The sequence below is a fragment of the Sphaeramia orbicularis genome, chromosome 13, assembly GCF_902148855.1.
Source record: "Sphaeramia orbicularis chromosome 13, fSphaOr1.1, whole genome shotgun sequence".
Lineage (NCBI taxonomy): Eukaryota > Metazoa > Chordata > Actinopteri > Kurtiformes > Apogonidae > Sphaeramia > Sphaeramia orbicularis.
This window is the reverse complement of record NC_043969.1, coordinates 28,305,104-28,331,600: the sequence shown is the minus strand read 5'-3', so window position 1 is coordinate 28,331,600 and position 26,497 is coordinate 28,305,104. Positions and strand designations below refer to the sequence as shown.

The following is a 26,497-nucleotide window of genomic DNA, read 5'->3' as shown; positions in this document are numbered from 1 at the left end:
CGAAGAAGTAACGCCATTTGATTTGATCACAGTGATGTCAAATATCTGTCATTCTGGGGCGAATTTTCTGCGTTTTTATCCGGATTCTACATCAGATGAGTTTTGACAAGTTTGTTCCGAGGGCAGATTAGTTTTAGTTTGATTTAAATATGAGAAAAAGGAGATGAACAGGGCGCAGAAGTCATCACTAAACAGCAGAAGGTGGTCATTGACTTAATGTGTGTTTTAAAGGAGGTTTTATGGGGTTTTGTGTATTTACAGCGGTCCACGGTGGGTCCAGTGAAGCGGATCTGACCTGGACCATGACATCCACACAGAAGGCGCAGGATGGATCATTCTGAAGCGGGTCTGACAACCTGCTCCTCCGGTCCGCTTCAGTCCACATCACCGCTCCACTTCCTGTGTAAACCTCCCTCCTACAGACTCCACAAGTCCGCTTGGACACGTAGCTCAGTGTGGACGGACTGATCCGCATCGGAGACACCCTGAACCCCAGCCATGTCCCGGTCCAGTCGGCGGTACAAGCCTCTGCAGCAGAGCAACGGCGGCGGCTCCTTCCCCGGCTGTGACCGGATGCGGATGCCTCGGGCCCGGGTACTACTGCTGTGTCTGCTCGGGGTCCTGGTCCTGGCGGTGGTCCTGGGGGTCTACCTGTCCAACGATACCACCGGTCCACATGTGAACCGCATCCCGGCCGCAGACCTGACCAGGGACAGGGTAAGTCTGGACAGTCACAGAACATCTAAAGAGACCAGTAGAAAACATTAAAATGGTCAAATACAGAAATCTGTCTATCAGTAAGTATACTAAACATCTACAGAGAGATGCAAATACTGGAAGAAAACTAAACAGTCATTATAGATTTAACAGCAGACAATAGTGGAATGACAATAAACGATGCAATAAATAAATCCTATGTAAAATGGAATGGTGCAGGTGGGTATGGTTGTAGTGTTGCTTTAGCATCAGCTGTCTCTTCTTCTACTACAAATGGCTTAAAGATTCAAGATTAAATGTGTTGTCATATGCACAGTGAGGAAATGTGTTCCCTGTACAATGTACAATCTTTGCTTTGTTGTCACAAAATGCCAAATGTATAGGAAACAAGTATAAATAGGTAAAAGATTAAAAAAAAAAAAAAATAGAAGAAGATAGATAAAAAAAAAAAAAAATAATAATAATAATAATAATAATAATAAGTGCAAAAATACGCAGTACAAATGTACATGGTGCAATTCTGTCAGTGCAAATAAAAATGTAAATAGGTTACATGAGGTAGTCCGTGGTTGTAAACTTAAGTTAACTGGAACTTATGCAAGACCATCCCAGACCATGTGACTTCATGTCAAATACATGGTGATCCCGTGTTACATCCAAGCCCACTAGGGTTTAATCATGTGATATGACTCCAAAAGAATTAACAAAAGGTTTATTAAGATAAAAGGAGTCTTCTAGAAGAAACGTCCTTAAAACTATTAATGAACTGTGGTAGCTATATTACAAGTAGGTTTAAAAAAAATGTAAATAATAATAATAATAATAGATTTTATAAGGCTGACAAAAATATGCTGTGCTTTTCACTGCATGTTCCCTTACATCTGTAGAATCTGATTCGTTAGCATCTTTGTAGAACCATGATGCTTCATTTACTATTATCATTTACCTTTATCCACAAACTGCAGCAGATGTTTTCATTCTGTAAAACTATGAAAACCAATAAAGAGTTTGATCCAATGTTGTGTGTAGGGAGTGATTATAATAGAGAATGACCAATAATAGATTTTTTATCAATAGTTAATTAAAAGAACAAACTGAAATCGGCCAGTATCATCCTTGCATCTATATACAGGGTTCCCACGGGGAGTTAAAAAGTCTTAAAAGTCTGGAATTTACAAATTTGCATGTAGTACCTTAAAAAAGTCTTTAAAATGTATTAAATTTGATATGGTAGGTCTTACGTTATGTTGCCATAAACTTGTTTACTGTATTGTGTTTAAATATGTCTGGGAAATGTCCAAGCTGCAAAGAAAGTAACGTTAGTCTACTCAGGTCCACCCATTCCAACCCAACAATTTGTATTGAAATTAGGAACCAATTATTGCTAACTTTGCAGCCCCCAGTGAAAAATGATTACAGAACATTCAGCCCAACACATGTGCAAGGTTCAAGGTTACTTTATTTGTACCTGTGGGTAGATTTGTTTTGCAGACGAGGTGATTGCTTTTGGCGTTACAGTGCAGTCGTTAGTTATGCGCACGTCGCCCAAGAAAGCTGACTTTGGGAATGTTTTTTGAAATGTGCATTAAATTCTGTTTCAAGTAGTCTTAAAAAGGTCTTAAAAAGTGTTAAATTTAACTTGAAGAAACCTGTAGGAACCCTGTATATAAAAGTTGAATCAGAAACCAGATAACTGTTGGAACTTGAACATATAAATAAATAAAAAAATGTGGAACTGAACACGAAACTAACTGTAAAGGTCAGTAGGTGGAAGTGATATTTCACCTTTTATCTGTCATTTTCCCTCAGAGTTGGCATTTTGTGGTTTTTAAACCTAATATTACCTTTGCTGCTAAGTGAAAACCTGTGTAATTATAGTGGTTTGAATTATCAAGTGAATTATACATCAGATTGAAATCATTCTGTAATTTTATTTCTCTATAAATAATACATCTAAGTGTTTTCAGCCTTGATTTTCACCAGTTTAACTAAAAACTGTCATAGGAATGTTATACCAAATAGGTGAAACTGGTGATGTTACAATTCTGTTACAACTATATCTAGTCTAATGTTTATAATTTTACATCTCTATGCAGTGTCTTTTCATAGCATGTTAGGTAAGGGTTGTAAATTGTTTAATTTTCTTCAATAATATGAACTGTCCTGAAGATGCCTAAGAGGGGTTCATGTCAGTGAAATTAATCAGCCACATCCTGATGTGTTGATCATCTGTGCTATAATCTTTCACAGTAACCAGATATAACATGTGTTAAAGAGCTGATGGGCCTGAAATATGAGTTCAGTATTAAATGTTTCCTTTTGGGAGTACAGTACTTTGTCTTCCTACAGTCTTTCTCCTCTCCTTACTGTTGTGAAAGGGACAGAGTCGATAAGTAATGGCATATTTTTAGAAATGTTCAGAACCACTAAGAGCGTCCAGGTGTGCAGCTTGTCTCGGATCACACAGCTCTGGAAAACACTGAGGGGCCTCGCCACACATCCAGACCTGAGAAGATTGTTAAAAATTTGTGTGAATTGTTTTCTTTGCATTATTTGAGATCTGCATTATTAAACAGCCTTTGTTTTTGGACTTTAACATACAGTAGGGTGCCAGATAAATTTAATCAATAGCGGTAAATTACATCATATGTTCTTTATCATGAAAAAAAGGTCCCAAGAAGGTAGCATCGTCATTTTCTGTATTGTAGGCAGTATATTTATTCCATTTTTACACAAGTCTGCCCCTAAATATGAGTGAGATATTAGTTTTTTCCTTACAAAAAGCTTTTTAACTGTATATCCATCCATTCCTTAAGACTTCATGTTCTATCACTTCTTAGCAACATAGTCTTTATTAATGATAAACAAAATTTAACACATAGCAGTGCTTATTAATAAACTGATTACAACAAAATGACAGAGCTTAAAATCATAATTAACATCAACTTAATATCCTAAAATCTTTTCTAGAATTAAACATACTTGTGGCTAAACATTGCATTTGTGAACATAAGAGATGGAGAATGATTGACGTCCATGTGTTCGCACCGTCTCCAGCATTATTGCAGCCATGGCCTAGGAGGTTGCAGAATTTTTCCCCAGAGATATTGTTGGCTGATGTGCCCTTGAGTGAGACACTTAACCTCCCATTTGCTCCCCAGGCACCCAACATGGAAGCTGTAAGTCTGCAGTGTGTGGTGTTCCTGCTAGTGATGGGATAAATGGAGAGGGTGAATTTCAGTGTGTGTTACATGTGTGCATATAAAATAAACTGACAAATAAAGATTCTTAATTAATTTGTTGTTGTTCTGCAAATAAAAGTTCAAAGATGCAGCATTTTTACTTGGAATTTGGGAGAAATGTTAGTGGTGTCTACAGTTACTATAATAAAACATACACCTTTCACTGTAGTCCCTTCTTTTATTGGTGTTCTTTACTGTTTTATTCTGTTCAATAATGGGCTTTACAATCTGTAAAATATTCTTGAATCTTGATTTGAGAAAACAAATATGCCCTCAAAACTTTTAACAGGACAAAAGGGGGAAGTAGCAGAGGAGGGGTCATATTATACTGTACTTACAGAATGAGCATAATAATCTGGAAGGTCAGAATGACAGTTATTCTGTAAACAAAGCTGCTTTACTCTCTCTGCTCTTCTACCGGTGTTTTGGTTTGGGTTTTTTTTTTTTTGCTGTTTTTCTTAATTATGAGTCTTGTGTCTTGTGTTTCCAGCTTTCCCACAAACCCAGTAAGTGCTCTCCAGCTCAGATCCGACGTCTGGCATCACAGGTGGATGGGACTCGGCTTTGGGAGACTCACCTGAGGCCCATCCTGATCGAGAGACTCCCCGGAACCCCAGGCAGCCTGACTGTACAGCAGGTGTGGCACTTTGTACACACTCAACTCAACTTGGACTGTTCTTTTTGTTTTATTTTTATTTCACACAGCAGATTTGCATAATATAATAAAACTTCACATTAAAAGTGGTTTCATGAATGTGTAGGATTCATGTCATTCAAGGACAGTATAATGAAGGCCTGATATTTAAACAATTAAGTCATTTTTACCATGAAGATTTCTGTTTCCCTGACTCAAAAAGGTGAACAAATAACCACAACAAAAAGTAAACAAAAGAGCATCAGTGTCAGCCCAGAAAATAAAAAAAAAAAAAAAAGAAAGTGTCAGCCCAGAATTTCCTAGGTGGTCACCTTAATTGCAAAATTTAAATTTTCAGTAGAATAGAATAAAAAAGTCCCATATTCTTATGTAATGTCACATTTATCACTGTGATTTTATTTTTGGACACATAACGTTGCTGATCCTCGATCTGACCAACTGGACCAACGTGAGATCGTAACACTGCCCCCACAGCCTTGTGCTATAGGCACTAGGCATTCATCCTCCCCGACTCTCTCCCTGATCACTCTGGGACAGGGTCTGGACTCGTCAGACCACATTAGAACTCAGTCCTGTCCCTATGTTCTGAATCAAACTGGTGGTTGTTTAAGAAATGATGCTACTCACTGTATCACTAAACCTCCTTCCTTCATCCTCTCCTCACTTTGCTCCTCTTCAGCACATCATCTCTACTCTGTCGTCGTTGTCCGCTGGCTGGTCCATAGACTTAGACTCCTTCCAGTCTCCGACCCCTCGTGGTCAGGTGACTTTCACCAACATCGTAGCCACTCTGGACCCTTCGGCTCCACGCCGGCTGCTCCTGGCCTGTCACCATGACTCCAAGTTCCTGCCTCCGGACCCGCGAGTCCCCGAGAGAGTGTTCCTGGGGGTCAGTGACTCTGCGGTGCCCTGCGCTATGATCCTGGAGCTTGCCACTTCTCTGGATGCACAGCTGAGGACATTTAAACAGCAGGTATGTGTGTAGCAAGGCAACAACTACAGGGTGTCCCATAAGTCTCCATACATAGGACACATAATACATATGGTTCTAACATGTATTTCTTTATATTTCTTCTTTATAGTTCTTCAGCAGTGGAGGACACGCATTGAAATGTGTTCTTGACAAAATGGCAGTCATATAGAGCATATTATATAAATAAAAATGGTTTATGTCAAGAAACATTTATTTTTCCTATGTATGGAGACTTATGGGACACCCTGTACAACAAAGACACATATTCCTAATAGAACCAAATAGTCTTGTCTTCAGCGAGAACGAATGGCTCCAGGGTAAACTCATATGTTTGATAAAATTTCATAAAACTAGGAAAAGTTTGGTCCAGTCTTACAGACGTATTGAAGTGATATCACATCACTTAACAAAAAGTGACATTAAAACTAGAACTAGCAGCATTTGGTTGACTGAAATAAAAGAAAACATGAAAACTAAATGAATACTCAAGCAAACAATGCAGCACACACTAAAACGAAATAGAATTGTAGGCTGAGTTTCCCCTAATGATAATGGTTCCTGGTGTACAAGAATAAAATGTTGTTTGTACTTCATGGAAGCTTTTAAAAACAAGTTTTGTAAATTAAATGTGATGTCATTCTCTCATCCTACCTTTTTCATCTCCTATAAATGAAAGATTTCCTCATTATTCCTACATTTTAACTCTATAACTGAATTAAAACCAATCATTTCCCTAAAGTAAAGCTAAGCTACATATTCGAACCAACTGAAACAAGTGGTTCCAGGCACAACAAACCCCACCCCTCGCACATATTGTAGCTTATTTTGGCATTGATCCAACTGATGTCATCATGTCTATGTGTATGCAGATGTCAGCATATCAACTGATTCTATATATGTGCCAAGTTTGAAGTAAATTGAAACAAAATTGATGTTTTTATAGACATTTGAAATTTTGCCCATTACAAGTAAATGGGGAAATTAAAGACTGAAAAAATTCATGAAAAATGTGAACTTTGACCTACTTTTCCCAACATGTAATGACATTTATTCTGGGTCACTGGCAATCTATAAACCCATTTTGGTCTGAATTCAACCAATAGTTTTGCTGTGAGAGTGTTAACAAACAAACTAACCAAACCAAAAACAATACCCCTTGCCTCCCCTTTGGGGGGTGGGGTAACTAAGAAACAAACTGACTAAATAAAAATAACTGATGAAAACTACAACACTGTGTTTCATCTAACATGTAAACCGTGTTTTCTCCATTCTCCTTTGTCTCTTCCTGCAAATGATAATAGAAAGGTGTGAGATGCTGACAGAGAAGTTTTTCCTCCTTTTTTCCCTGAGACTCTTTATTTTGTCCCTCAGCCTCTGTAGCTGCAGTACAGGACACAAACTGCTGACTCCAGTCGGCTGATTTCAGTGCAGCAGTCATCTGTATATAGCACTATCTCTCCAGAGACGGTGATTTATGTAGTTAGAGCTGCACACACATGCATACTGCGACAACACTGCAGAACTACTGCTTTCATTTGATTTCCTTTCCTTCTTTCTCATCCTAGAAACTCCCAGTAACTCTTCAACTTGTATTTTTCGACGGGGAGGAGTCATTTGAGGAGTGGACCGCCACAGACTCCCTGTACGGGTCCCGTCACCTGGCTGAACGCATGGCCAACACCCCTCACCCTGCAGCCTCCACACATACTACCATGCTCCAGGCTGTGGTGAGAAGTGCACATCACCCTATGGTCCTCCTCAAATCTGATCCAGACACACTCTGAATGATTTACTCACAGGCTAAATTCGATAACCTGTCTAAACGCAGCATGTTAATGCCAAATAAAATACAAATAAACCAAATAAGAAGAAAAATAAATAAATATTGCAGCTTTAAGTGGGGTCATGTCCATGTGAATACCCCTCTTGATATTCATGACTTTAGGTGAAAATTTTCCAGAGGAGTTTCCAAAAAAATGAGGCAGTTATGGTTCATTTTTTATATTACATTGTAGTTTTAGTAATACCTACAATGATTAATGAATTAGCTGTCAACTATTAATTTAATTTGCAACTGTTTTGATAATTCTTAAGAAAAAAGTCAAAATTTTACTGATTTGAGTTTCACTATTGTAATTATTTTCTTGTTTCTTTCCTTTTATGTTTTAACAAACCAAATATCTGTGATTGTGTGAACCAAACAGCTCATTTAAGGATATAATCTTGGGGCATGACGAGCAATTTTCCACCATTTTCTGACATTTTATGAACCAAACAATCCACCATGTGTGTATATAATCCACTATGGAAGTAATCTTTAAGTGGCAGGCCTAATTTTTAGTCACATAGAGAAGGGACAATGTTAGTCACATTTTTTTTTTTTTTTTTTTACAAATATCAGTCTAATTTTAAATAACATATCACTAAATAAAATAAGTATCACATAAAATAAAGACCTGTAAAATTGTAATATTATTATTGTGCCAAAAATGCCAAAAAAGTTTCATATCGCTCAATATTGTATTATGATAAATGTCTAATCTTCATGTCTTTCTAGTTTAAAAATTGATATTTGGTTCTGAGTGAAAGTTGCAAAAACCTGATGGTTATTTTAAACAAATTATGATTTAATTGTCAATGATAAATCATATTATTTTTTAGACTAGACAGGAGTGCAATGCATTAACTGAACCTGTTATCCATAAATGTATACAGCTTCATCCCTCATGTTTTCTCTTCAGGCCTACATCTCTGTTTTCTGTCTCCATAATTGTCGTCTTTCCTGTCTGCAATTTCTACTGAGCCGTGACTTTATCTTGTGTATATTTAGTATTTCATTGTCATTTCCAGCCGCTGTCTGTCTCCTGTATTTCAGGATCTCTTTGTGCTGCTGGACCTTCTTGGTGGTCCTGACCCTTTGATTGCAAATCATTTTGACAACACAGCACGATGGTTTGACCGTCTGATCGCAGCAGGTAAATACTGGAAGCTTTAGATGGGGCTGTATCTGTGGGGGAACATTTTGAACTCTGTGTAACATGTCTATTTCCTCAGAAAAGAGACTCCATCGACAGGGTCTGTTGACGTCTCACCCATCTGAGCAGACGTACTTCAGGAAAGACGTGTACCTCGGACCTGTACAGGACGACCACATCCCCTTCCTTCATAAAGGTGAGTGGCATAGATGCACACGGATGGACACCCTTCACATTTTACACAAATCTCAAATATTATCATGAAATATTTACAGAAAAGTCTTTGTTGTGCTTCAAAAGGTGTGTCTGCATCACACAAACAAATGCAAATGATTTCTTTTGTTTATTGTCAAGAAGAAAGAATAACAAATCTAAACTCTTAACAGTTTCAACATGTCATGCCCTGGATGTGTTTCTTTATCTTGCTGAAACATCCGGTTTTGACCTCAACAGAATAGAGCATGTTGGATTCTGAGAATGAGATTTTTTAGAACATCAATGGTAAAAGTCAGTTTTAATAGCAAGGTTAGCCCTCCTTGGGGGAGAAGATGTGGTCTAATTGGGGATTTCTCACATGTTTTTTAGGACTGTCCTAACCTAAGGGTTTGTTGGGATAAAATTCAGAAGGAAATACAAGAAATTTTAGACTTGAATACCCCATTTGAACCGCACCAGATAATTACGTTACGTTACGATACGATGCAATACGATTACGATACGATACGATACATTGTACTTTATGGTCCCCTAAGGGAAATTTGTCTTGGACTCCAAGAGCTGCACAGGTGAAGCTGCCAATTAATAACACAGAAGTATTAGACTAGAACAAAGGTGCAATCACATAAACCACACATATTACACATACCCATATCGCACAAGACTCTCATAAATAGTTAAAAAGAAACAGGCTAGCAATAAATAACAGTGACAAAGAATAAAATACAGCAAGATAAGATTAGGGATAACACCATTATTGCACAATCCCACTACTTTTTCATGAAACATTATTCAAAACCCTGATTGAAGTGGGCACGAACGAGTTTTTAAAGGAGTTCAGTTTACATTTGGGGACTCTGTATCACCTACCAGACGATAGGAGTTCATACTCAGGGTAAAGGATGTATGAAGGATCTCTAGGGAATGTATGTTTAGAGGGATTGAGGACAAAAAATATATACATGCTTAGAGTTCTTGTGTCACTGGCTCATAAAATTATCACTAAACTGGCTTAAACCTCACCCACCCACTGTGGACCAGTGAATCCAAAGAATGGAAGCTGTGGACTATATGGAAAACATAACTGCACGTATGGAACTCCAGATGCACACTTACTTGGAAAGATGGTCCCCTGTTAAGTCATATCTGGCAAAGAAGATATGTTGCTGACTTGTGGAGGGGTGTTGTTTGTTTTTTTTTCTTTTTCTTTCTCTCTGCTTACTTTTCCCTGCACACGAGTGTGTATAAGTAGGAAAAATATGGATAAAACAAGAATTGTACAATTTGTATGAGACTGAACTGTATGTTAAGGAATTTATTCTAATAAATGTTTAAAAAAAAAAAAAAAAGAACAGAGCATGTGCAGAAGGGAGCATGTGGGTTTGGAGAATGCAGTGTTAATGTAAAATATCATAAATGTATGGGGTGTCCAAAAAACCTTTTTCCACCACTGTACACATGTGATGTGGTTAGTTTCATTCAACACTTCTTTCCTCTCTCTTCTAACATTCACACAGGCGTCCCCGTGCTCCACGTCATTGCCACCCCCTTCCCACAGTTCTGGCACACATTGGATGACACGGAGGAGAACATGCACCGTCCCACTGTGGAAAACCTGACCAAGATCCTGGCCGTGTTCCTGGCTGAGTACCTCGGCTTCTGAACCCGAAACACACACAGTGATGTTCATTTGTCAGTATTGAACCTGTAAACCTCCGCTCACTTTCACTCTGCTGTGGTGGACACGGCACACGATTGAAGACAGAAGACGGACGGAACCTGGATATTTGTGAACGAACACAGTGGATCAGGAAGGTAATGACTTGAACTAAACTGTGCGTCACACTGGAATATCAGCTAAAGTTTACCAAAGACTAGTCTGTGCTGGACTGTTAGTCATCATGGGTGCATCTGACCGACACGCGTCCAAATGACCAGGATAATAATAAGTCTTAAATCTTCAATAAATTGTCAACTGTGCTGTTGAATGAGCACAGTACCTGAGGAATGTGTCGGTGAATTCCAAAACATGCTAAATGATTATTTTTATGAATAATTAATCATTTCTGTGAATAAAATCAGAGCCTTATCCTTTCGATATGACTGAGGACTGTTTGAACGACCTCTAAGTCATACCTGTGAATATTTATTTTATGTTCACTTAAGTGAAGATGCATTAGGCCTTATATCACCTGCTCTTATGAATACCAGCTCTAAAATGTAGCTAAAATCCACATTTGTTGGTTTAATGTTAAGAGTCAAAATTTAACTCTGTAAACTAAAGGTTTACTGAAATGTCTGAAACAAAACGTCTGTGTTTTTTAATGACTTTTACTAGAGTTTGATTTAATTATGAGACAGGCCCACTTGAAATAAAAGGTAAATAAGATAAAACAAAAAAACAAAAAAACAAAAACGGTACCATTTCATCCTCGAGTTTGTGTAACTGTTTCTCTGATTGTTCCAAACATCTGGATTCTATGTGTGAATATTAATAATATATAAGAGACTTTCTGAAGTGAGATCCTGTCAGAGCTTTACAATGCATCTGTGAACAAGGATGTTGAATTTAACCCAGACATACAGTGCTGATGTTTTATTTCTGCCTTGTATCTCTATGTGTTAACACCCTGATGCAATGTCTGATAAGCCATGTTTTGGTAATAAAGTTTACTTTTCAAGTATTTGTGTGATTACATGGACTTTATATTACAAAACAGACTTTAAAAAGAATGACTGGGAAAATCTAGTGAATCGTCTATAACAGAATATGAGCTGACCTTTGTTTGTAATCAGTTTTTAACAGATTTAGATATGATATGAGGCATGTTCAATGCATACTTTTTGTTTTTATTTCATAAACAAAAACATTAATGGATCTGTTGCATTTGACACTAACATGCATTTGCAAATGTTTCTGACTTAAATATTCACGTAAAAGAAATCAATAAAAAGTCCTTCATTTGACAGTTAAAGATGAGAATGTAGTAACAAAGGGCTGGAGGTTGAAGGTCATTATCAGAAGGAGGACTAATTTCTCCAAACCCATTAGTAACATAAAAATAAAACAAAGAGTGTCACACAAAAAAAGGCAGAGAAAACTATATTTCCTCACAACACAATGGATTCCTCACATTTCAAGCACAAGAGGGCGCTGGTTGTGTGTGTTTACTGGATAAACTGAGGAGGCAGAACAGAACTTCATCTGCAGGGAGGCTGTTAAATTCAGTGATTCAGATCCATCATGTGACTGCAGTCAAACATCTAATTCATCAGGATAATTACCTCCGCCAAGGAGGTTATGTTTTTGCCGGCGTTGGTTTGTCTGTTTTTCTGTGTCTGTTTGTCTGTCTGTGTGCAAGATAACTCAAAAAGTTATGGACAGATTTGGATGAAAATTTCAGGAAATGTTGATACTGGCACAAGGAACAAATGATTAAATTTTGGTGGTGGTGGTGGGGGGGGGGGCAGTGATCTGCCTTGGCGGAGGTCTGCTTTTCTAGTGTAAACGTGTATTTGCTCAGCACAGTGTAAGAGTCAGAGCTGCATCATAACAGAAAAATGCAGGATAAACTGAGGTTAAAAAAAATCCTTCTGTCTCGTTGAGCATTATGTTTACTCTATACTGAGACTTTTCTTGGATGGTTAGTCTTAGAAAAGCATTAAACCCACTTTACTGGTGAGAGGAAATCAGAAGTGATTATGAGATAATCTGATGTGATATACTGTATGAAATGTTTTTATTCTGATATTCATGTTCAGACTTTTTTTTTTTTTTTTTTTTTTTTTTTTTTACTGTTGTTTGTTACCCCACCCCCTGAAGGGGAGGCAAGGGGTGTTGTTTTTGGTTCTGTTTGTTTTTTCTTTGTTTGTTAACACTCTAGCAACAAGACTATTGGTTGAATTCATACCAAACTGGGTTTATACATTGCCAGTGACCCAGAATAGATCTGATTACATTTTGGGAACAGTAGATCAAAGTTCAAATTTTTTATGAATTCTCAAAATCTTTTTTCGTCTCCTGTTTACTTATAATGGACAAGATTTCAAATATTTCTAAAAACATCAATTTTGTGTCAATTTACCTCAAACTTGGCACATATATAGAGGCAATTGATATGCTGACATCAGCACACACATAGACATGAAAACATCAGCTGGATTGATGCCAAAATAAGATACAATACATGCAAGGGATGGAGTTTGTTATGCCTGGCACCACTTGTTTTGCTCTTTTTTTGAAGGGTGACCAATTATATTAATAGTTATTTTGTATTATATAATTTTCAACTGTAATAGTTGAAGCCAATTCATCCTCAGAGACTATGTCCAACATCATCTAATATAATAATAACATAACATCCATCCACTGGTAAAGTCAAACTTTAGCCCTTTAGTTTCCTTTTGGGTGTAACATGCTGTTGTAGGATTTGAATTCATGTATTTTGAACTTCATCAACAGATCACACAAGCTAACATGTAACTTTGTTTTGATTTTCTCTGCCATGGGGTTAAAGATCTAAAAAGTAAACTTTACTGGACAACAATGCTACTACTGAAGAAGCTGAATCAGTGATCTTGGAAACAGGAGCCACAGATGTGTCCATTTTATAAAATCAGGAGCTTCGATCACATCAGCAACTCAAGCTCTAAGTGACGTTCTTGTGAAATGGACCGGCAAAACCTCCAGTACTGCAGAAGGAATGGACAACGCTGCGGTTTCATCAGCAATTCTGTTAATGCTGATGATGCGGCCTCTGAAATAGAGCAGTCAGACATTAAAGAATTACATTTTATTGAGACCAGAGATGCTGCAGGAGGGAGCACATGTACACCTCACCTCAGTTTAGTTTATCAGAGACTTTTTTATCTCAGTACATTCAGACATTTGGTTTATGTTGGTATCATACTCAGTGTATATTATTTTTTTCCTGTCAGAGAATTGAACAATTATTCATATATCTATATTAAAAAGGAATGAATAGATTTGTAAAACATGGTGGTGAAGCCTTCACATGGAGTTATTATATGTATTGGTTTATTATTTTTTTCAGATTCCAGCTTCTTACATTTTAATTTAATTTTCTGTCATTATTCCAGACTTTGTTTTAAGATCAAAGCAAAACCTTTAATGGTGTTATCTTGGGCTTGTTATTTTGATATATCCAACTGTACAGAAGTTTATTCATCTAATGTGACATACAAAGGCATATGCAGTGGTAAGTATAAATATCTCTTAACACTTCTGCAGCGTTTTTCCATTTACTTTGTTTTTTTTTTTTTACCTTACTACCTTCAGTTCTCCAGTGTGATGATCTTTTCACAGTGAAGCTAAATTCTTAAGAATCTCTGTTAAATCCTATGGACCTTTACCCTATTTCATTGCACATAGAAAATAAAATACATCATTGTGTCTACCTTGATGCAGCAGCTCATCTCCTCACAAATCTCAGAAGTTGTTTAGTAGAGGAAACCCTCGTCTTATACGATGCTTCCTCTGTCCCCTGGGCTCCGGCCCCTTGGTCTCAGGCTGGAGCTACAGCTGCTGAAGGATTTGGCGTCTATGTGGGGAAAAGGGGAAGCCCTCCAGCGGGGTGTAGAGGCCAGAGACGTGGCCCTGGTGAAAGGCCACTGCAGCTTTAGCCTTCAGCACGTTCTCCAGCTCCCCAAGGTGAAGGGAGGAAGAGGAGGAGAGGGGAGGAAGAGCCCAGAGGAAGCCTCAGAAAAGATCCATGCAAACACTCTGCAAGAGAACCTCATACATGCAGACCACCTGCTCCACTGTGGAAGTGGATAGAGGTCCTCAAAGGTCTTATTTATATTCAGTCTGTGTTGTATCTAAGTTTGCGCTAAATTGAGCTGAATGCTGTCAGTCCACGAACAAAAAGGAATGAAATGCATGTGTTTAGCATCACTAATCATGCTCTAGCAGAATCAAACTACTTGGATTATAACATATCATAAACCTGTCCCTCAACATGTCCGTGGATGTCCTACAGCAGGGGTGTCAAACTCATTTCAGTTTAGGGGCCACATACAGCTAAATTTGATCACCAGTGGGTCAGACCAGTAAAATACTAGCATGAAAACCTATAAATAATGACAACTACAGTTTTTTCTCTTTGTTTTAGTGCAGAAAGACAAAATTACAATAGACACATGGTTATAATTACAAACTATCCTTTCACAGAAAATGTGAATACCCTGAAATTTCTTAAGAACATTATGTCTCATCATTTAGACATGTGCAATACAACTCACAGATCACAATGGATATAGAAAAGCACAAAATGGGTAATAACAGGCATATATATTATTGTTAAAATTGCACTTATTTTTCTTCAGAAATTTCAGGTTGTTAATAGGTTATTCACATTTTTTGTGAAAAGATATTTCTTTATTAAAACTGCTGGAGATCAAATTGGGCTCTACTGTATGTGGCCCTTGAACTGTTTCCCAGTATCTGTCAGTTTCTTTAGTGTAATTTTTATGCTTGGCAAATTCATCCTCTGGGCTGGATTGGACCCTTTAGCAGGCTGGTTTTGGTATGTCTGTCACTTTCCTGTCCTAAAGTATAATCTTGACCTTATATTGTTTTCTCCTAGACAAATAGAGAGAACATGTTGCAGAGCAGCAAGAAAATGCATTTGAATAAAATTTTCATTCCAAATTAGAAGCAAAATATTCTGATGAATGATTCCCTGTACAGCACATAAAAGACAACAGACAATAATTACATTCTTCTTCATTCCTCTGTTATAATAAACATCAAACATTTTGTAATTGTAGTTTATTACAATGTCATGTAATATAAAAAATATAATGCATTTGAATACAAAAAAAGTAAAACAATAACCTTGAACAACAAAAAAAATCCCTTTCAATCTATCACAAAGGTCAATGGAATTACAACATCTTTGGTTAAATCTGGAGTCATATATGGTATGTATAGAGTAGGAGAGTAGAAAAATCCTGGCCTACAAACAAACAAGAAGAAAAATGTGCATAAAATGTGCAAAAGCACACATCAATGTTTACATACTTTGGTAAGATATGGCCCATGTACAGAAACAAAGGCCACCGTATTTTTACATTTTCAAGGACATATTTCCCTTTACTCCTAAAATTATCAGTCAAATTCAACAAAACCCATTTTTAGGTCATTTAATGATCTACCAAAGGCCATGTGGACTTAAACAAGGAGGCGACGCATTTCAGAATGTAGCGTTAACCTAGTTTCCATCAAAATGACTTTTAATATCTATAGTCTGAGATTAAAACCTGACAGTTTTAATTAAAATATGACTTCCTATCAGCGTATTTCACAAGGACCCTCCCTCACAAGAACTTTCAGTTGAAACTAGAAACTGATTGATACATGCTTTAAATATTAAAAAGTAGAAAAAAGACAAACAACAATCATAGTAAAAACAAAAAACAACACAAAGGCCATTATTGTAACTGGATGTGACACTGAAGTGTAGTTTTGTGTACCATAATGGGCCAAAGGTTTGACCACCACATGTTTGGACAGTGTAAAGCTCATACACTGACTTTAGGTTTAAAGTAAAGGATCTATTGGTGCGTTTGTCATAAACACATGACAATTATAAACCATAAAACTGAGTATGAACCTAGTCTCTGTCATAACAATGTAGCGGCGCAGCGTAAACATTGAGTGAATGAAATGTGCAAAATATACAAACACAGGAGAAACTATCACATTACACCTCACTGGACCTCCAACTAATACAGAAATAGAAGTTGTCTATATTAGGTAAATCCAAACATTTGGTTGGGTGTATACAGAAATCCTAAACTTGTACAAAATGTTTCTCAAAAATATCAAAACGCTAAGCTTTAATGTAAGGCACTTATCAGTATCAACAAAATATCATATCATAGTGAGATCACAGCAAACGTTTTAGTGTCATGCACTCTCATGCTTCATTCAACAGCTCAGCATTTTAAGTTTTTTTTTTCATCTCCCAAGTGAACTGACTTTTACGTCGATGAGCCACAAAGGGCCCTGCAGAGAACCCAACACAATTTGCATAGAAAATAAACCCTTTTCTGTTAAATGTCTAATAATGCAGAGAACTATTCCTATCAAAAACTGTTAATTACAGTAGTTGTAAACCTCAACTTCAGTAACTTATAATGACGAAATACTGTTGTAATTCATGGCTGAAAATGTGAACTGTAACAGCTTCACATAATGCTAATAGTCAGCTCTGTTAGTGAAGAATGAATTTGACGCTGTACTCCTGGACTGCTGTGTCAATAATGAAAAAGCAGAAGAAATGCAGACATGTGATTAACTGAATTCTCCACAGGCACACGATATCCTGCTATTTCTAGATTTAGCCTCTGCCAAATAGTCTGGGGAGTAGTTATTGTGGTGGCTCCATAACAAGCTACTGCTATGGCCAACAAAAACCACGGATAGATGAACTTTGTGAGCAGTCCACAAAACTGCAAAAAACAACTGACAAACCAGGCAAAGGTGCAGCACTGTGTGTGATATTACATATTCAAAGACCTGTAACGAGGCCAAGAGTACTAATCCGAGGTCGGTCATCTGTCTGGATCTGATAAAACAGGTTAGACACAGTTTATGAAGACTCCTATATGCACATACAGACTTTGCTCCATGAATTGACTTGTACTTTATATTCCCCATGGCAGGTGACGTACTGAACAAGCAGACAAACATCCTATATACTAGTAACCCAATCAGCTGGAATAGAGCCATCAAGATTGAGCTCAAAAGTGCCAGCTAAGGCCTGAACCACACTAATTCCAGAAGAGATATTTTTGTGTGACCTTCAATTTACAAAACGTCGAATCCCATCAAATATCAAAATACTGTACACACAAAAACCCAGAAACAACTAATGCTGAAACAAACCGCTGTTTGTGGCAAACTTTAAACATGTGAATCAAGTACTATTGTGCACACCAGAAGTTTTTGCCTGCTGATGATATTCAACAGCCGTGTCAAGGCAAGTTGTGAACCTCAGGGCTGATGTAACGTAAAGAAACAGCAGCTATTGTTGTTTTTGCATAAGGCACATGTTCATCACACAAAGCAACAACAGGCATGTGCAAATTGGGATGTGATGTCATTAGGTGTGTTTCTATTCAGCTCTTCCTGTTTGTGTTTTCAATTTGCGCATTAAAAAACACCAAAAAACACAAATGCCCAATATCTAAAGTAAAACGTGAAACAGCGCAAAAATGTCATACCTAAAGAGTTGGAAAAGTTAACATATCAATAAAATCTGTCTAAACACCTATCACATCTGTCAGTTCTCCAATCCACAGCTCAGGTAGTATGTTATCATATGAAATACTAAATCTAACAAACCGTTTTAAACCATAATGATGAAGCTCTGACTTTTAAAATTCATATTACAATAGTGGATGGAAAGGCACACAAATCCATATTCTCTTTAGGAGATTTTCTGAAAAAAAAAAAAAAAAAAAGTTCCAAATTTGTAATAAATTTGTAAGGAAATCTGATAATTTTTTCTTAGACTCTGCGTTTGTCATGTCAACATCACTGCTCTTTGGAAGGAAAGCTCTAAAATGTTGTTTGAGGATGAGAGGCTCAAATAAATATCTACATTACTGGTGATAGGGACTTGGTCCAAGATGGTAGTGGGTTTCACTGAACGAGTGTTTCTGCTGCACATGTCAGAACATCCTTTACATATTCATACAGTTCATAACAGACTGGTGTTAAAGGACTGACACTGGGTAATAAAATTATTGTAATAACTCAAAAAACAAACATAGTCTGTAACTGGATGTATATTCCCTTGGTTTTGTTTATAGAGTTATTAAAACGTCTACAAGCCCAGATCGTCATCCACAGGGACAGACTGTAGCTGGGTCAGAATCTTGGAGTCCCCGTCCATCTCCTCTGGACTTCCTAGTGGAGAACTGGTCTCCACGTCCTGCTCCGGAGAGGGACTCCCCAGGATCAGAGACTCTCCTCCGGGCAGGCCTAGCAGTGCCGGGTCTACGGGCAGATCCCCCTTCCCACGGATGTCAAACAGTGTCAGACCTGCTGAAGTGGACAGGGACACAGGGCTCCATGCCGGCTGGGACACCTGTGTGTTGGGTGTCATGCCGCTGTACATCGGACTGAGGGTGAGCATGCTCTCTGGGGTGAGAGTGTTCGGGGGGGTGGGGGTGACTGAGTGGTCCAGAATATGAGCAGAGGGGACAGCGGATGTCTGGCTGGTTGCAATCCCAGTCTCTGAAGCGCAGTAGAGCGGAGAGGAGCTGATGAAGTTGAGAGGAGATGATGTAAGCGCGCTGGTAGGTGGGGCTGGGGTAGTTACAGGCTGCGAGGCTACATGGGGGGTGGAGGAGGTCAGAATGGGACTCACTCCATTCACAGAGACTGGTGATGCTTCCGATACTGGTTTCAGGGGCAAACTGGTCAGCTGAATACCTGCTGGGATAGTCAAAATGAGCTTCCCTTGCTGGACACTCAGGTAGGGGCTTCCACTGAGGAGGAGGTTACCTAGAGCAGAAAAAAAGACAATACTCAATAAAAAAAATGTTTCATGCATCTTCAGGAGAAAACATTGTCTGCAAATGTTGATGCTTTACACAAACATATTACTAAAAAAGATTCATGTTTAAACTCTGGTTGAGTTGAATATCTCCAAACTAAACATACAGAAAGAGCATTTAGTTAAGAGACAAGTTATGCTGCTAACAACTAAAACAAACTGCTTAGATTTGCCACAAATGTAGACTTTTTTAATTCCAGGTTGAAAACATTTATCTTTTTATATGCCTATGTACTTACACTCAATAGATAAACTTCCTTTGCCTCAACTAATGGTCAGCTAATCGGATATTCCCATGAACAAATCACTAGAACACTCTCAAAGCTTGCCATTTTCTGCATATAGTTGTCAGCTCAGAGAATGAGTGAAAGGGACTTTGGCCACTCAAATAAATCACTTATTAGTCTCCTTTGGTTCTCATTATAAGCCCTAAACCTAAACACCCCTAGTATTAACCTCCTACATTTGTGAATGACTATTGAATTCATTGTACCTGGAGTGGCAGAGGGGAGTTGAATGATCCCAGAGTTTAAGAGCTGCACACCAGGTGCCACGCTGGGTGGAGTACCCACACTCTGAATAGGCCTGATCTGGTTTATCCGAAGAGGACTCTGTGCAACCCCTCCAGCTGCAGGAGGTGAAGTCAGAATCTGCAACGGCATTCCAGCAGAAGGGATAGAGAGTGATGGGCTGGCAGGTACCACTTGGGGGAAAGAGATATTGGAAGATGTTTGAATGGAGGACACTGGGACCAGCTGAGGCATGGACAGGGGGACTAACTGTGCAGAAGCTGGTGTGACTTTAGCCTGGGGTCCTGGGACCACTTGTGTTGGGGAAGAAATGGAAATAACTTGTGGGATTTGCATTTTGCTTGCGGTAGAGTTTGTGGTTTGGTCCGTGAGTTGGTTTGGCATTCGCTGTGAGAGCTGATTGTTAGGGAGCTGCGAGAGAGACACTATGGTAGTGGCACCTTCAGGTAGTGTCGACGCTTCCTGTTGCTGTTGCACCAGTCTGTTGCCTGTGTTTATTGTGCTTTGGAACTGAGGAGGTGGAGATGCAAGGGGAGACACTGGGACCAACTGGGGACACTGGGACATCTGGGCTCCTGAAGAGTGCTGGACCAGCTGAGACACTGGTATACCCTGAATTGAAGGCACAACCTGGGGAAGAGAGAAGACCTGAGGGGTGGAGGGGCTGGAGGAAACTACAGAGCTAGACGGACTTAAGTGGGAACTAGAGGTGGCAAAGACGACGTACTCCCCTTGCTGACTGGAGAGTGAGGTGGAGATAACCATGCCAGCAGATGACATCGAGGCTGGGTGGGTGAGAGACTGCTGGTGATGGGTGGTTTGTGTTAGCACTAGTGATGGGAGGCTGGTTGGGGAGGACAGAGTTGGTGAAGACGGGGATAAAGACGATGTAGATGAAGCTATCTGGTTGCTGCCATTTGATTTTGCTTCCATTTCGTCAGAGACGCTGATGAAATCAAGAGTGTTGTCACTCTCCGTCTTGGTTCGCAGAGGAACAGAGATGAGAGATGGCTGGTTTGAGGAGGCGGTGGCATTTGTGCTAAGAACGACTGCTGAAAGAGCGCTTGGCTTGCATTCTAGAGCTGAGGACTCCTGTTCTGGTGCAGAAACTACCTGATGCGGTGGCTTGGTTATTACCTGAGCACCGTTCAGTATCAAAGAAGAGCCACCAGCTGCAACAGGACTCAGGGTGACTGTCTGACAATCACCCAAGTTTAATCCATTGATTATGACCCCTGCGCCAGCACCAGAGATCAGGGAGTTTCCATTGAGTAGTAACGGTTGAGAGGCTGTGAGGAAGCCACTGGACCCGTTGAGGATGAGCTGGCCTCCTGTGGTACAGGGGACTGCAGAGAAAGAGATAATGGATGTCTCCTCTGGTTTCTCAGGGGTGTCGTCCATGACGCTGGCCTCATCCTCTGTGCTGTGGTTCCCATCAGACTCACTGGAACAGAAGACAAACAAATAAATTAATAAAAGGGAAACACTATATATTTTTTCTCAAACTTCTTTTAAATTACTTTATTAGTTCTTAATGTAGATGTCTTCTTCCAGACGCCCTGATAAAAATGCCAAAAACAATAATTTCCCCTTAAACAGTGCCAAGATGTTAAGCATCCAGACACTGACACATTAAATCTTAATTAATCTAGCTGCTTCCAGGAGGTTTGTCGAGGTGGTCATCGTTTCAGGCTGGGTCTCTTATTCCTACTACTATAGGTCAATCAGTTTGTTAAGGCCGATATACTGTAATAGCAGGAAAAATAGCAATCCAGATTAACTAACTGATATCAACTAAATATCTCAAAAAAGTTGACACCGATGGAATAAACCTCCATTTATTAAAAACTGGAAAATTTTAGAACTGAACGTGTTAGTCAAAGTAATAAACATCTACATGAATATGTCAATGCAACTGATGAACAAAGTTGGAGATGAGCATCAAACTTTCAAAACTTGTGTGCGATTTTTACCTGTTTATCTGTCTTTGTTTTTTAAATGAATAATTCCAAATTAGAGGCCTGATATTAAACATTGACCACTACGCAAGCCAAGGTCTACCAACAAAATATTATATCAATCTGTTGTTTTTCACCAGTCTGGGATTCTATGAACTTAAATGCAAAAGGGGTATACTTGTTTTATTGTTGCAAAGGTTTTTCTGAATATTTCAGTCTTCTTGAACCACATCACATGAAGAACAAAGTTAAGAGACTGTTTAAATTTGGCTGGATTTGCAATTGTTTCATGAAACAAGCATTATTCTATTATATACTACACTGTAGGTTTATTTTTGCTTACTTTACGCTCATTAGACCCATCCGTGTCAAAGAAGGCATATCCTCTCTTCCCAATAAACATAATATCATGCTTTAAAATGCACTTCAGTAGAAAAACTGAAAGATTTTCAGTTGAACCACACCTGCTGCCCCAAAAATGGTATAAAATCTTCAGTTTGTTCCTGTAATGGCAATGTCATCACATGGAATTATATCGCACATGAACAAAAATACTTAATATTAACACATGAATTTCCATTGTGTAAGGCAGAAAAAGTGACTTGTTCAGCAAAATATATCATTCAATGAACATAAAAACTACATCCAATGTTATTTGGCAAACCACATGGGTGTTATTGAGGAATCAATGTTGCAGAGATTGACTGTGTTTCCATGTTGACTACAGAGCCTCTGAATGTCCAAATAAGTCATTTCTGATGATGATGAAAAGCTGAATTATTTACATGTAAAATTTTAGATCAGTAGATGCTTTTGGTGCCAGTGGCTGTTTAGATCTTATAGAGTTAAAAACAATGTAAGGGGTAAAACAATACCTAAAATACAAGATAAAAATTATGGAAAAAAGAAAGTGTCTTTACAGTGAATAAAAAATTTGGTCTATGGCAATTCATGACATTCTTGTAAATTTTTACCCATAAGGAGACACTGAAGTTCAATGTTGGGAATCACTGGCTTAGAAAATGGTAGTGCTATAGTTAGTGTTAAGTATTTTGTTTACGTGCCACATAATATCATGTACATTGCCATTACAGACGCAAACTGAGTATTTCATACCATTTTTGGGGCAGTGGGTATTGTACAGCTGAATATCTTTGAACAAATTTTTTTCTCTTGACATGCACTTTAAGAAACACATTTCTAAACCACCACCGAAGGGAAATATCCCTCTGATTTTCATTAGTGTGATCTGAAAGTTGAATAGCTGAAGCTAAACGTCTTATAAGCATTACATTTTCCCTTTGGAGGCAGTGCTGTACGTATGGGCCCCAATAAATAAACATTAAATAATTCAATAGAATCACATTTATAAGGGTGTGCTGAGATATGAGGAGCAGATTAAATTAGATATCTACACTCTGGTCAGCTTTTCCATCCTGTTTCTGCCACAAAGCAGGATGTGAGAGACTTGTGAGTGTTGTAAAGAGGACCAGATCACAAGTCCTAGGAGGTCTGATAAGATAAACCATGTTTTCTCTCTTATCTCCCTCCAATTCCCAGCAACTCACTGATAAAAAAAACAATGTAATTAGAATCTTGGTGTGAATGCAACCTAACACGTTTCAGTAGTTCACTTCCCCCTTCTTTCCCTTTCCTTCCACCTCGGTCCTGGGCCTGGTCCTGGGGCTGTGCAGGGCCCAGCTGCAGTGCACTGTTTCAGGAAACTTGAGCCATGGTGGGCGCTGGATCTCACATTTCATAACAAAGCAACATGCTCTTGGTCTCAGACCTGTGCTGCTTTACGGCTGTCAACAAGCAGCTCCAGTGCCCTCATACTTACTGACAGGACACCTTTTCCAACCTTTTACAAGTGCATCGTGGGCGCATACTTGTGACCTGTGCAGACCTGTTTAGTGCCGAGCTTTATTTACGCAGGGACTTCCACAGACTGACTGAGGGATCGGTGAAAACATCCTGCAGCTTTTCGACCAACAAAAGAACCCAGCTGTCGCCTGAATAACACCAGCTCTACCTGTCTGATCCTTAGTCACATAAACGTGAACACAAGTGTGGTGCGTGTGGACGCGCTCTTGCCTTTTGCTGTGCGTCCCGGACGGGGTCCTGTCCCTCTGCCTGCGGTTCTTGAACCAGTTGCTGACCTGTTTCAGAGACAGTCCGGTCACTTTGGCCAGGTTCTTCTTCTCGTCCGGAGTGGGGTACCTGTTGCTTTTGTAACACTCCTTCAGGGCGTTTCTGGACTTCTCCTTGAGGAGGTACACGGTCTCCTCTCCATCCCAGATGGTTTTGGGTAAAGGGAACTTCTTTCGGAGCCGGTACTTGTCCACGGCTCCCAGGCTGCGGCCCCGGGACCTCTCCGCCTCCTTGTAGCGGGCTTTCAGGTACAGGTCCTGCAGGAACCCATGGTTAGACGGGTGGAAGTCGTGGCTCTCCAGGATGGCGTACAGCTCCTTGAATTCCTCCCGGTGGAAAGCCACCAGAGCCTGGGCCTTCAGCAGGGTCTCGTTGCCACGTAGCAGCTCGGACGAAGGAGGTATGGTGGATAGAAACCTCCACAGGCGATCCACATTGCCCGCCTGCAGAAGGGCCTCGCACAGACATGATACTTGGTCAGTGGAAAAACTCAGAGCCGACTTTTGGAAACTTTGGAGTAACTGTTCCGAAACGTGGAGTGCATCTTTTTCTTCTTTGACCTCTGTTGTCCTGGGCTCTTCTGAGCTGTTCTCTGATTGTTCTGTAGAGTCCAAAGACAAGGAAGCCATTTTTACTTTAACTTTTTTTCCTCCAGTAGTTCCTCCGCCTCCTCCTCTCCCTCCCTCCGCAGCTCTCCCTTTCTCTGCCAGTCGACGAAACCATGAATGTGTCTGCAAAAAAAAAAAAAAACAGCCCTCCGTCAATCACGCCCCTTCTGCAAAACTTACTCTACAGAATGCATGGAAAATCATTTAGACCAGAAGTGTCAAAATTACTGTATTTCAGGGGCCACATACAGCCCACTGTGGTCTCCAGTAAAATAATAACCTATAAATAATGACAACTCCAAAGTTTTCTCTGTGCTTTAATGTAATAAAGTGAAATTACATGAAAGTGTTGACATTTACAAACTATCCTTTTACAAAAAATTTGAATATGCTGAACAAATACAAATAACCTGAAATGTGTTAAGAAAAGTAAGTGCAATTTTAACAATATTATGCCTGTTACTAAATGTTTTGTCTTTGTAGATTCACTGTCATCTGTCTGTAAATTGTAATGTACATCTGTAAATGGCATAATCTTGTTAAGATTGCACTTATTTTTCTTAAGAAATTTCAGGTTGTTCATGGTTTTAAAGGATACTTTGTAGCTGGAGGTGGATCTGGATTGTTGTAGATCAAAAATATTCAGTAAAAGGCGTTTACTTCTCTTGGGATATGATAATTTGTAGATGTAAACATTTTTAAGTAACTACTTTTTTTTGTTTGTTTTTTTTGTTTGTTTTTTTTTTGTTTTTTTTACACAAAAACAAAGAACAATCTGGAGTTGTCATCATTTACAAGTTAATATGATTGTATATCTTTGGCCCACTTGAGATCATATTGGTCTGTATGAAGCCCCTGAACTAAAATGAGTTTGACTCCCTTAACTGTTATCGCAGTGTAATTTTTGCATTTCATAAATTCATCCCATGGGCCAGATTGGACCCTTTGGGGGGCTGGCTGGGGCCTGCGGTGAGAATGTCTGACACCCTTATATATTTAGAATTTTTTTTCCCCAGGCCTTAATACTTAACTGACCAAAATACTTCCCACAAGGCATTGCTGTTGGTTAATACAATAGTAAGATTACATTTCACCAAAACCATGAGTTAAGTATATTTTAACTTGAATAAGATTGCATTTCTATTTGTTTATGTACATTTGTACAATAGATTTATAAATCTTCCATTTGAAAGAACCTGTGAGGTGAGTGTATTGAAAAGTGCAGACACTGTTTTGAACTAGACCTAGCTCTAAGACAAACATTCCTTTTGAGTAAAACCCATTCCCCCATTAATTCTCACAATTTCACATTTTGACCCAAGACTGTATCTATAGCCAACTTACATTTTTGACTTAATTTTTCTGTATTTGTGACTCAAATTTGGTTTCAATTCTGGAGGCATTTTACTTGTAGACTGGGTTTATTAATACCACATACTTTTACTTCAGACAATAAACTTTCTAAACTGCATATCTGTATATTGGTGGGTTTTGAACAATGCAGATCATAACTTGCGTTTTTTTGTGTGTCTGACAGCTCTTGCCAATTTGATTTTCTTTTTACATTTCAATCTAACATCTATAATTGTTCATGTGTCAAACTGCTTTAATTCTCATTCACTTTGTATGGATTGTACATCAAAAAGTAGTTGTATCTGTGCACAGCAGGAGCTCAGAATATAGTCTGAAATCCTGAAAAATGACAGTTGTAATGTGCATAATCTCTTTGTTTATTCAGGTGGTGCTTGTCGTCAACCCAGTTTTCCAACTGCAATGTTTGGTGTGTTTCCCAGTGCAAATACTCTCTGTTCAAACACACTAGTAACCATTCACGAATAGTGTCATGTGAATTTATGGCATGCTAAATAACACGCGTCTGTATG

The 26,497-nt window shown here is 38.8% G+C and overlaps 2 protein-coding genes across 2 annotated transcripts; one reads left to right on the top strand and one right to left on the bottom strand.

Annotated features, from left to right (window-relative positions):
• Window positions 1–11,462, top strand: qpctla (glutaminyl-peptide cyclotransferase-like a). Its single transcript, XM_030152697.1, has 7 exons — window positions 1–717; window positions 4,450–4,596; window positions 5,294–5,587; window positions 7,153–7,314; window positions 8,463–8,562; window positions 8,642–8,758; window positions 10,296–11,462. The coding sequence occupies exons 1-7, from the start codon at window positions 499–501 to the stop codon at window positions 10,439–10,441; spliced, it is 1,185 nt and encodes a 394-aa protein (XP_030008557.1). The 5' UTR covers window positions 1–498; the 3' UTR covers window positions 10,442–11,462.
• Window positions 11,463–15,559: 4,097 nt separating this feature from the next.
• Window positions 15,560–24,641, bottom strand: six5 (SIX homeobox 5). Its single transcript, XM_030152696.1, has 3 exons — window positions 23,950–24,641; window positions 19,861–21,341; window positions 15,560–19,315 (listed from the first exon to the last, which is right to left on the bottom strand). Exons 1-3 carry the CDS (start codon window positions 24,633–24,635, stop codon window positions 18,633–18,635), a joined length of 2,850 nt encoding a protein of 949 aa, XP_030008556.1. The 5' UTR covers window positions 24,636–24,641; the 3' UTR covers window positions 15,560–18,632.
• Window positions 24,642–26,497: the final 1,856 nt, after the last annotated feature.